Here is a 13,309-nt window from a genome sequence, read left to right on the forward strand (position 1 = left end):
GATTTTTTTGGGGCCTTACAGAAGTTTGGGAAGCTCTTCATGACATAAATGATTCCTCAAATCATGTCGAGGAAAGGTTTTCTGTAATATTCACTCCTCATTTTGTCCTGCATGTGTGCTGCTCCCCGTCCCTCTCGACAGGATTTGACTTGCCCAGATTCCATGTCAAAGGTCACGACACAGAGCGCCCCCTCTCTCATTGTGTGGTTAATATCTCCAGGCTATTGTGCTGTAGAGATGTTGTTGTCCATGGTGGTTTTGGGGTTTAGTGTTCGAGGAGTCTCATGTTTCTGTTGAGTACGTGCTTTTTTGCATTTGCTGTTTGTCAAAGCGAATGTCAGTGACTTAAAAGACAGAGTTTTGTACCTCCTGGATTCAGGACCGTCTTTCAAGACATCATAATGTCCCATAGAAAACTATGCAAATATTTAATGACTGCTTATTTCTTAGTGGAAATTGTATCAAAAATTGTGATTCCTAATTGAGATTAAACTTTTTATGTTTTTTTTTTTTTTTTCATATCTGATATGCTTTTTTTCATATCTGATATGCGTGTCTTAGTTTCTCTAAAGATTAATATACTCTATATGTGTATATATATATATATATACATACATACACAGTCAAACCAAAATTTATTCAGACACCTTGAACATTTCATTCATTAATACAGTTTATTCACTATAGTTTAAAAAATGGTAATAAAATATCTCAGAGTTAAACTGTGTCAGAAAAAAATAATTTTAATTATGTCAGATAACACTTAAACAAAACATGTCTGAATAATTTTTGGTTCCAAATTTGTATTAATTTTACTGGTAGTCCACTGTATGAAGAATCGTTGGGTATAATATGTCACAGTTTACTTTATTTTACTATCCTCACTTACATAAATGAACCATAGTGTCCTGCATCCACTAGTAAAAATATGTCAAAAATATCAAAAATGTTTGAATAATTTTTGGTTTGACTGTATATATATTACACACACACACACAAATATATCATTATCTAAATCATTTGATTTGTTTTATTTGAGTCTTGTTTGTGCTCTCACACGTCTTGCTTTCCATAAGATTTAAAGTGTTTTTTTGTCATTCCTCCCATCCAAATACTTTCTTTATCTCTCTCTGAATGTTGATGGCCTGGAGAAAGAGGCCTGGCTTGTGTGCCTGACCTCTGACTCCAGATTCCTGAGGAGTTTTATCTGTGTGTGAACCTTGACCCCTGACTGGCTCCACGGAGCCTCTTCAGAGTTGTGGGTCTCAATGACACACACTCCTTACCTAACCGTCCAATCACGACAGGACTGCTGTATTTGGCCCCGCCTCCTAAAGCCTGCTCTAAAGATTTAGATCTCAGTCCCGGTGATGTCATCTCAGTCTGGACTGAACCAGAACACTTCAGTCCCACCAGCTTTAAGGACACATTCTGCCAATATCAGTGATAATCTGATCCCAGATCCATATCTAGGCCTTTAACCCATAATCTGATCATAGTTTATCAGTGTGCTCATTGTTTTCTCTCTAACAGTAATTAGGCAGTTGACATGGCGCATCTAATCTGCATTTTTCTTGTTTGATTATTATGCATTCAGTTTTCCTGACCTCACATTAATTGAGCAACTCAGTTAAAAATAGTTCTCATTAACTGAAATAAAGCTACAATAAATTAGAAATATTAGTTAAAATAACTTAAAACTTCACTGAAATTTCACTGAAACTAAAGAACTTTAAAGAATAATTAAAAATAAATAAATAAAAATTAAAATAAATAAATAAAAATTTTAAATAATAATTAAAACTAAATAAATGTGTGTGTGTATATATATATGTGTGTGTGTGTGTGTGTGTGTGTGTATATAAATTAAAAAATAATTAAAATAATAAAAAATAATTAAAACTAAATAAATTAAATATATGTGTGTGTAAATATATATATATATATATATATATATATAAATTAAAAAACAGTTAAAATAATAAAATTAATAATTAAAATAATAAAAAATAATTAAAACTATATATATATGTGTGTGTGTGTGCGTGTATAAATAAAATAAATAAATAATTAATAATTAAAATAATAAAAATATTTAAAACTAACTAAATAAATGTGTGTGTGTTAAAAAAAAAAAAAAAAATATATATATATATATATATATATATATATATATATACACTCACACAAAGGCACATAACACACCTACTAAAACTTAAACTAAAATTAAACTGAAAATACAAAAAAGAAAGCAATTTCAAAACATTAATAAATACTACAATCATTTTTATATAATACTAAAATAACTTTTAATAATTGATTTTGGACACCTCAGGAATGTTTATATGAATTGCACAAAAACTAAACAATTAAATAACAGTGTAAAACTTCACAGAATCACTAATATTCACTATATATGTACCATATTACTGTAAATGTACTTTTTAAGCCCTGTATCTTGATGTTGAAAAAAGTTGATGTACATATTTTAGTTGTAATCCCTAAGGATATGAAGCTCAGATCATGTTCAGTCATGTCAGTATTGAAGCTCTGTGTTGTGTAGCGCCACCATGTGACCAAACTGTATATTACATTTAGTGCTTTTCATTGCTATTTTTAATAATGCTTTACTGTGATTCTTGCATGTCATTTGAATATCTTACCAGTTTCTGATCAGTTGTCAATTTTTCTGTCAGTCTGAGGTCTCTTTATGGTCCTTGAGGTCGTGGTTTTGGTCATGTGACTGACCTCTCTGTATCTGTGTGTGTTTCCCATGGCCTTTGGGTCTTTGATTTAACCTCTGGCCTGGTTGTGAATGGGATGCGACCGCTGGTCAGTGGTCAGTCAGTGAGGGGGTGCAGGCAGATGGATGAACCGAGTGGGGGATGATGGACACTCATCTTTTGTATTGAGGATCGACCGCAAACTCACTGACCAGCACCTCCAGCTCAGGGCATCTGCTGCTGATTAGAGACACGTGCACACGCGCTAAACACACGGCACCGCTATCTAATACACACACACACTTCAGCTGACATGTTGATGATCTCATACATCTGCTGTTACACACGTGAGCTCCATCTCTTGTGCCCCATTCACACATAAACTGACCAAAGCTTTTGGAAATCTGATCACAGATAAGCCAAGAATATGTTTCCGCTGTATTGATGTATGTGTGAACGCCCATTTAGCCCATTTTAAATGCAGCAGAAACAGATTTTAAACTTTTTCCCTATTTGTGTCTCTTTTTATCACAGACCCCAGGAAGAAGTACCATGTCAAACTCTTGGCTTATAGTTTAATGGGGGACGGGTACCAGGCGGACCAGACCATCAGCACGCCAGGATGTGTTTGTGAGTTTAGACACACACACACACACATATTCATGCCATTTCTTACAAACATTACTAAAAAGTGAAATAGGTTTAAGATTCATATAGCTTTATTTTTAGTAAGGGATTGCATACATACAATGCATAGTAGCATTAAATATACATACACACACATTTCTGTATATTGCATATATTTGTGTGTAAATGTGCATGTATATGTATATATGAATATAAAGTATCAGTAATAATGTTACAAAAGATTCTATTTCAAATAAATGCTGTTCTTTTCTACTTTATATTCATCAAAGTATCCTGAAAAATAAAATGTATCACAGTTTCAACAAAAATATGAACTGTTTTCAACATTGATAATAATCATAAATGTTTCTTGAGCAGCAAATCATCATATTAGAATGATTTCTGAAGGATCATGTGACACTGAAGACTGGAGTAATGATGCTGAAAATTCAGCTTTGATCACAGGAATAAATTACATTTCACTATATATTTACATAGAAAACAGCTGTTTTACATTGTAATAATATTTTGTGATTTTTACTGTATTTTTAATCAAATAAATTCAGCTTTTATCACAGGAATAAATTACATTTTACTATATATTTACATAGAAAACAACTGTTTTACATTGTAATAATATTTCGTGATTCACATGAATAAATTACATTTTAAAATATATTCACATACAAACAGTTATTTTACATTGTAATAATATTTCACTATTTTTACTGTATTTTTGATCAAATAAATGCAGCCTTGGTGAGCAGAAGAGACTTTTTTTAAAAAACAAACAAAACAGAGGCTATATATAGATTAGAGATGATATAATATTATATATTATATAGATTAGAGTAATTAAAAGATGTTATGTTTGTTTGTTTTCAGCGGTCCGTGATCGTCTGGTCCCGCCCCCTCCGCCACCTCATCATGTTTACGCCCACAGTAACTCCTCCTCCTCCGTGTTCCTGCACTGGGCCCGACCCGCCTTCACCAGCGGACAGACGGTCAACTACACGGTTCGCTGTAACCCTGTCGGACTGCAGAACGCCTCGCTGGTCCTGTACCTGCAGACGTGAGTATGACTGACCCCACACAGACAGACAAACTGTCCAATTTGTGTACTTAAGGTCAATTCACACCGCACCGACAAACACGGACAATCACCAGATTACAGTACGTCACTTCTCAGACAATCCATGACCCGACAAGCACTGATTCAACATGTTCAGTCAGCGAAAACAAGCAACGGATGCAAACAGATGGTTAGCATCTGTAGGTGCACACTATTTTATGCCATTTTGTAGTATAAATAGTGTGATTAGTGTGTTTACAATAACAAGAAGTGCACTTTAAGTACCCGGATGATGCACTTCATGCACTCAATTATCACAGCTTTAAGGCTTTAAGACTGCGATGTTGAATGACAAAATAACCTTATAAAATTCATATACTACACAGTTGAGTGCATAGTATAAAAGCATAGTGTATAGTGCGTCATTTGTGACACAACTTGTGATTGTCATCCTCTCATATGTCGTGTGTGTTCCTGCAGTGCGACCCAGAGTTTGATGGTCAGTGATTTGGACCCGAACACCAATTATGAGTTTGCCGTTCGTCTTCATGTGGATCAGCTTTCCAGCCCATGGAGTCCTGTGGTTTACCAGACCACACTACCTGAAGGTAAACACTGTGATATATATATATAAATATGTAAAAATATATTATAATTGGAATATTGAGGGGAAAATAGAGTATTAAAGAGGCTTTTTAAATGAGAAAAAGTAAAAATAAGAGAGGTTTTGATTGACAGGCATCTGTTTGTCTGTCCGTCCAGCTCCCACTCGAGCTCCGGTTGGGCTGAAAGTCACTCTGATTGAGGGAGACACGGCACTGGTGTCATGGAAACCTCCTGACGAGCCCAACATCGCCGTGACACACTACACCATCCTGTACGCATCACGCAGAGCATGGGCGGCCGGAGAGTGGCAGATCCTGCAAAGAGAAGGTGTGTGTACATGTTTTTCTATCCCGGTGGGGACTTGAATGCACACAGACTCATGGAGACCTAAATTGAGCTCCCCATGAGGAAACAAGCTTATAAATCATACAGAATGAGTGTTTTTGAAAATGTAAATATGCAGAAAGTTTTCTGTGATGGGTAGGTTTAGGGGTAGAGTTAGTGTACGGGGAGAGAATATGCAGTTTGTACAGTATAAAAACCATTACGTCTATGGAGAGTCCCTACAAAGATGGTAAACCAGACATGAGTGTGTGTGTGTGTGTGTGTGTGTGTGTGTGTGTGTCTTCTCTTGGTTCTCAGTATCATTTCAGTTTCACAAATTATAATATCCTGAGCTGAGTAGTTCAGATATGACATGATTTCTTGAATTAGAGCTAAAATAATTGGACAATTTTTTCTAGTTTTTATTTTTTATAATTATGATAGCAGTAATTAATGTTAATTATTTTTCTACAACTTATTTTAACAAAACTTTCCATAAATAAATTTTTTTTTTTTTTTTCAAAAAAAGTAACAGTAATACCTATAAAATTGACCATTTTATTTATTAGCGTTAAAAAAGAAATGAAAAAAATCAAATATAATATAAAAATATGAACATAAATATAATATAAAAGTACAATATACTATATATATATATATTTGTCAAGAACTTGTCTGTCATATTTCAGCCCAAAATATATATTTTGCATAAATGAAAACACAATTTTTATTAATGCAATGCAAAAAATATATAATTATCTTCAATGTGTTTACTCAGTTAAAAAGTTTTTCAGTTTTTCTACTTCAGAATGTCATGTTTAATTCATTGCGTTTCTTGCCATTTCTTGTAATTGTTTGTGAAATTTACTAGAAATTTAAAAGTGATAATTGTTTCTATTTTTGTTTTCAATGTAGAAAAAAATATTGCTATATAATTATAATACATATATAATTCTATTTGAGGACATAAACTTTTTTTCTTTTTAAACTTTTAAATGCTATATAGTTTTTTGTTAAAGGTATAGTTCACCCAAAAATGAAAGCTGTTCCAAACCTGTATGAGTTTCTTTCTTCTGCTAAACACAAAAGAAGATATTTTGAAGAATATGGGTAACCAAACAGTTGATGGACCCCATTGACTTCCATATTATGGAAAAAAATAGTATGGAAGTCAATGGGGTCCATCAACTGTTTGGTTACTGACATTCTTAAGTATATCTTCTTTTGTGTTCAACAGAAGAAAGAAACTCATACAGGTTTGGAACGACTTGAGGGTGAGTAAATGATGACAGAATTTTCATTTTTGGGTGAACTTTAATTGTGCAACTTCTGTTACTCACTTTGTTCTCGGCTTGCTGCTGACACGACATTAAAAATAACTATTATTAAATATAAATAAATATGTAAAGGACACCTCACTAGGTGCTAAAACGGATCTCTTGAGAACAGCTCAGAGTTTATTACTGTAGGTCTAAATCCATGACCGAGACTGTAAAAGCTGGAATTACTCTTTATGAGCAGGACTGCCGAGCCACACGGATCTCATCTGTTTTCAGTTACACATTCAGCCCTGCAAATCTAAACAGGAGCCCGGGGTGAGGCTCCGATCCGGAGGTCATTCCCAGCCTCCTCTAATACCCTGCGGGATAAATCACACTGCGGCCGTAGAGACGTGCTGCTGGTTCAGGTTGTTTTGGGTGGTACTGGAGCAGGAACGAGACTAGTCACTAAACCTTTGACTTTTAACCCTCAACGCCCTGAATCTCTCGGTCACAAATAACCTCTGCAGTGCTGAAACCCTGATCCTGTGGTGTCACGTGAAGACTCAAGGGTCAGGCAGTAAAAATCCCACAAAGCTTGTCAAGAACGTGCCTGTGTCATATTTCAGAAATTATATTTAGCATAAATGTAAACAACTTTTTAAAATGTAATGCAGATTCTGTATATATAATTCTCATCTAGGTTTTTGCACTGAAATAAGGTTTTGAAGCTGTAAATACAACAAAGATTAAAGTGCCTCCATAATACTTTTTCAAATATTCCCTTTCATGCAGTGTGTAATGCATCTGTTTGTGAATGTGAAAGCTCTGCAAAGTTTTAAAGTTCAAAGTGCAGATAAATAAAGTTATTGTCGTATGTTTTACAAGAAAGCACAATTTCAGTTTTTCTACTTCAAAATTTAATGTTTAATTAAATGTGTTAGCGGCTGTTTCTTTTCTACTTGCAATTTCTGAGTGAAATTTTTTTCTACACCTTTTTTCAATGTAGAATTAATTCTTTTTTTATTTATATTTTATAAATATTTAAATAACATGGTAGTGTTATATTGAATTGAATATTTGCTGATTTTAATGGATGGATGGATGAATGGATAGATGTTCAGATAGATAGATAGATATTTGGATGGATGGATGGATGGATATTCAGATAGATAGATAGATAGATAGATAGATAGATATTCGGATGGATGGATGGATGGATGGATGTTCAGATAGATAGATAGATAGATATTTGGATGGATGGATGGATGGATGGATGTTCAGATAGATAGATAGATAGATATTTGGATGGATGGATGGATGGATGGATGGATGGATGTTCAGATAGATAGATAGATATTCAGATTTATAGATATTCGGATGGATGGATGGATGGATGGATGTTCAGATAGATAGATAGATATTCAGATTTATAGATATTCGGATGGATGGATGGATGGATGGATGGATGTTCAGATAGATAGATAGATATTCAGATTTATAGATATTCAGATGGATGGATGGATGGATGTATAGATAGATATTCGTATGGATGGATGGATGGATGGATGTTCAGATAGATAGATAGATAGATATTCAGATAGATATTCAGATGGATAGATTTTCGGATGGATGGATGGATGGCTGGATGGATGTTCAGATAGATAGATAGATAGATAGATATTCAGATGGATAGATATTCGAATGGATGGATGGATGTATAGATAGATAGATAGATATTTGGATGGATGGATGGATGGATGTTCAGATAGATAGATATTCAGATGGATAGATATTCGGATGGATGGATGGATGGATGGATATTCAGATAGATAGATAGATAGATAGATAGATATTCGTATGGATGGATGGATGGATATTCAGATAGATAGATAGATAGATATTCGTATGGATGGATGGATGGATGAATGTTCAGATAGATAGATAGATAGATTAAATGTGAAAATTGTTTCTACACCTTTTTTCAATGTAAAAAAATATATATTTATGTGTTTATGCTTATTTATATTTTATAAATATCATGGTAATGTTTGTTATATTGAATTATTCTGATTTTAATGTTAAAAAAAATGGGTAATTTGGGGGTAAAATGTGCTCAATTTACTTTGACATTAATGAAAAAAAATTCAAATGTAGAAATATAGATTTTTTTTTATTGTCTTTGTGAGATTCACCCATTTACTGAATACAGATAAAAGTCATTACAAAACAGTTGGAAGTTTTTTCCCAAAAGATTTATGATGTAAATTATTCATAAGTGAATTCATTATTTTGGATACTAATGTTCACCTCTCTGTGTCAGGGAGCGTCACGATGGCCCTGCTGGAGAATCTTAAGTCTGGTCAGGTGTACCTGGTGAAGGTCTCGGCGTCCAATCAGATGGGAGATGGGCCGTTCTCACCTGCTGCAGAACTGAGTGTGCGCGACGGACACGCCTCCCGAACACACGGCTCCACCCACGCCACAGGTGAAGAACAGAAACTTTGTAGTGCACTTTGCAGCGCCCTCTATTGGCCATTTTAGGCTGGCAGAAGACACTTAGAAATATTGCATTTAAATACATGATCATCTTTAATACCGTTTCTGTTCACTACCTACAGCATTTTCTGACAGTTTCTATCACCTGGATCAGAGGTCAATGACGGGTATAGTAGTGGGCGTGTCTATCGCTTTAACCTGCATTATCATCTGCGTCCTCATACTGGCCTGCAGGAGTAAAAGCAGGTAAGAGATCACCTCTAGGGTATTTACAAACACATTCACAAATGGTGATTCCATGACTGACATGCATTATTCATGACACAGGAAATCCAGCACTGCCAAATCCATCAGGCAAGCAGGAGGACAGACTCCGCCCACTGCTGTCCGCATGGCCAATGAGAGTCAAGCTGAGAGTGTGGAGGTGATGATGCCCATGATGAGAGATAATTTCATCGATGCAAAGGTACGTTTAAAACGACACATTCCTGCTGCATAGATGGTTTGGTGCTGGACTAGCAGGTGGTGAAGGTGCTCAACCAGCCTGATCTTATATATGTGTGTATTTACAGCATATGTATGTTTCATAGCAGACAATATCCTTCGTGAAAACAATGTTGTTTGTGTTTCAATGTTTTAGGGCGGAACAAATCTGATTATTAACAGTTACGGGCCAGTGAAGCACACCACTGAGAAGAAGAGAATGAAGAGATGGAACTTCTGTAAGAGGGATGACAAGGTATGAAACAAATAATGATTTAATAATGATTTAGCAAATAATGATTTAATTGTAAATTATACTATATATACGTGTCAATCGATTAAAAAAATGTTTTTACATTTTTTTTCTGTAATTAATTACAATTAAAAACATTGGATTTTTTAATATTTTTATTTTATTTTTATTTTATTTTATATAATAATTTTACAGTTACTCGTCAAATTAATGTAGAAACAACTTAAAGACAGTATATTTTATATATTATATTTTATTATAATATATATATATATATATAATATTATATATTCATAACATTATTATAGTAAAGCTATTTATTATTATTATTATTATTTAAAATGAGTACAAATTAAAGGCAGTAAATACTACCATGATATATAAACCTTAAACTAAAACTATTAAAAAACATAATAATAATTAATTAAAATAAAATTTGGTTAAAATATAAGTATTACATGAAAAACTAAAATAAAATAAGTTGAAGTATTAAATTGTGAAACCTAAAATAAATTAAAACTAAATAGAAATATATATAAAAAAAGAAAAAAAAATGACAAAAGCAAAAAACAACTTATTAATAAATCTAACAAATTTAGTAAAACTTGTTACTAAATCTGAAAATAAAAATATATTATTCGCAATATCTTATTTTAATACATTTAAAAAAATATACCGTAAATGCCTTGAAAATAATGTCACACTGTAAAAATAACTTCTATATCTGTTTCATTATACTTTTGGGATGAAATATGACAGGGTTTGTGATGTTCACTCATATTACGGCTCTTTTGGACATTTTTAAATGTCACTGTAATTTAAAAACAGCTTGTATCTTCAGTCCTCCCTCTTTCTGATGTTTACTGGTGTTTTCTGCTCCTGTCAGGGTGTGAAGAAGGTCTCCAGTCCTTCCTATTCCTATCATCAGGGCGCCGTCCTGCTGTGTTATACGGAAACATCGCCTCAACACCCGCCGTCCTCTCTGCAGGGCCTGTTTGGGCCAACGGGGGGCGACAGCGAGGGCTCTCATTCCAGTGAGGGCAGCCATGAGACAGGCGACTCGGGACGATACTCTCATGACGATACAGAGGCAACCAACCTGTCTCTGGGTGTCGGCAGTCGCCCGGCTTCCCTGCAGGGCGAGAGCGAGGCGTCGGATGAGGTTACAGAGAAAGAGCCGATGGTGGAGGTGACAGAAACGACACTTCAGCAACAGGAAATGATAGAGCCTCATCCTGTTTAGCAAAAACCCTTGTGCTCTCTGGCGCCCCCTGCTGCTTAAACGGACTACTGAGCAGGAGCCGCTTTGTGCTGGATGACCCGAGACGTCCACACATGTCCCGCTTTCTCGGTGAATGTATTATTTGTTTCTCTCTTCTTCATTTTTATAAATGATTGTGTGTCTGAAAGAAACTAGAATCTCACCCACCATGAATGTGTTCAAAAAAACGTCCCAAAATGTCGTATTTTCTGACGTAACCTCATCGAGAGAGCGCAACGTCGGACGGAAAAGCCTCTCGACTTCCTAATCTACCTCAGTTTACCTGCTAAATATTTAATATCCACTTATACACTCGACAACGTTTTTTCCTTTTCGCTGAATTTTAGAGTTTGCGTTTGTCTGTTTAATGTTTGTTTAGTCCTGAAGTATGGGATTGCAAAAGTGTTTTACCCATCCTGACCCTGCGTGATGCAACAAATCTGCTGTGTGACAGCCAATCAGAACATACTTAGTGTTTAATATGCAGGACCAATAGGATTTCACGGTGGGCGGAGCTACCCAGCTCAACGCTCATCAAATCTCGTGCTGAATCTGCTGTGACATAATCACAGCCAATCAGAGCATAGTTGGTGTTTAATATGCAGGACTTAAAACCAATAGGATATCACGGTGGGCGGGGCTATCAAACTTTCTTGCAGTTTTATTGCATCACGCATGGTTAGGATGGTGTTTTATACCTACCTCAGGTTCAGAAACGTCAAACTTTCAGTTGAGCGTTTACGTCGGATTGAGTATTTTGTCTTTATTTGTGACTTCGTCATATGAATGTGTGTATTTTTGCTCTTATAGTCCCTGTTTTATACTACCTCATTTTACCTTTTGATTTTTGCAGTAGTTGTGTTTTTATTTTCTTATCTCAGGGATCATTTGAAAAGCCATGTGTTTTGTAGTGACATGGTTTGATCGACAGGGTATCTTCCTCGAATCCAAGGGCGGTTGACCCGTACTGAATGTGTGTGGAGATGGATTTCTTTTTTTCCCCGTAGTTCATTTCTTCCTGTCTTCTTCTTTTGAGTACGAAGTAACCAAAAATGCTGGAACTGACGTTTCTTAGTTCAGCAAAACCGATAGCTTTAAATAATGGCCTTAACGTGTGCAGAGCTGCGCAGAAACACCAAGAGATTCAGTCTGAGTGAATGTTCTAGAAAACCAAAAATAATAATCAAATCTGAAAGAACGGAATGATCATGAAAAACCTTTTTGCCTCAAAAGATATCTATTTTTCTTGATATACAGTATATGTACTACTGAGTACACGTTTTAGTTGCTTTAGGATTTAGATTTAGGAACATGAGTGTAGCACTTGTCTTTCAGATTAGTTTGGAGTTGTTTGTAGGTCACGCAAGCGAATGTGCAACGGTGACACGCCATCATCCGCAGAGCTGTTTGCGCTTTCATTTGTTCTTCTTGTTTGCGGGTCTTTGGGATGATAAGATGACAATGAGATTAAACCAAAGATGTTTCACCCAGAGACCAACGAACGCCGTTTGGTTGGGAAAAAAAGTGCTGCTTTAGAGAATAATCCTGTGATCAAATGAGGTGAAAGTTCAGCATTACACATCTCATGTGTGTGTGTGTCATGTTGGAGTTTTCACTCCAAAAATCAATAGAAAAATAAGAAATTTAATTTTGCATGAGAAACTAATTTTGGGACCATTCAGATTAATTGCATTATGATATTAATGTCAGGACAATTAAGCACATTTCACCCCCAAATTCTCATTATTATATTATATTATATTTAGTGCTGCCAAACAATTAATTTCAATAAATCGCATCAAAATATATATATAGAAAATAAATATACACAGTACACACACACACATTATGTAAACAAACTTTTTTTTGCATGCGATTAATCATTTGACAGCACTAATTATTATATTATATTATATTTAGTACTGCCAAACGATTAATTGCGATTAATCACATCAAAAATAAAAGTTTTTGTTTACATAATATATGTGTGTACTGTGTATATTTATGTATATATAAATACACACACATACATATATATATATATATATATATATGTATATATTTAAGAAATATTTACATGTATACATGTGTTTGTGTTTGTGTGTATATATATATTTATATATAATTTATATTATATATAATTATAAATATTTTATATATAAGTAATTTATTTTTGTTAAATATATACGTGCATGTGTGTAT

General features: G+C 34.4%; 1 protein-coding gene across 1 annotated transcript in view; it reads left to right on the plus strand.

The window, feature by feature from the left end:
• LOC127499981 (protogenin A) overlaps window positions 1–13,037 on the plus strand; it is a 41,191-nt gene extending 28,154 nt beyond the window's left edge. Inside the window, exons 11-19 of the mRNA XM_051870727.1 lie at window positions 3,258–3,353; window positions 4,236–4,422; window positions 4,903–5,030; window positions 5,185–5,355; window positions 8,935–9,099; window positions 9,233–9,356; window positions 9,438–9,576; window positions 9,751–9,849; window positions 10,733–13,037. Of these exons, the coding sequence (XP_051726687.1) occupies window positions 3,258–3,353; window positions 4,236–4,422; window positions 4,903–5,030; window positions 5,185–5,355; window positions 8,935–9,099; window positions 9,233–9,356; window positions 9,438–9,576; window positions 9,751–9,849; window positions 10,733–11,089 (1,466 nt within the window). The 3' untranslated portion in view covers window positions 11,090–13,037. The remainder of the gene's footprint in view (window positions 1–3,257; window positions 3,354–4,235; window positions 4,423–4,902; window positions 5,031–5,184; window positions 5,356–8,934; window positions 9,100–9,232; window positions 9,357–9,437; window positions 9,577–9,750; window positions 9,850–10,732) is intronic.
• Window positions 13,038–13,309: the final 272 nt, after the last annotated feature.

Source organism: Ctenopharyngodon idella, chromosome 18 (genome assembly GCF_019924925.1).
Source record: "Ctenopharyngodon idella isolate HZGC_01 chromosome 18, HZGC01, whole genome shotgun sequence".
Taxonomy (NCBI): domain Eukaryota; kingdom Metazoa; phylum Chordata; class Actinopteri; order Cypriniformes; family Xenocyprididae; genus Ctenopharyngodon; species Ctenopharyngodon idella.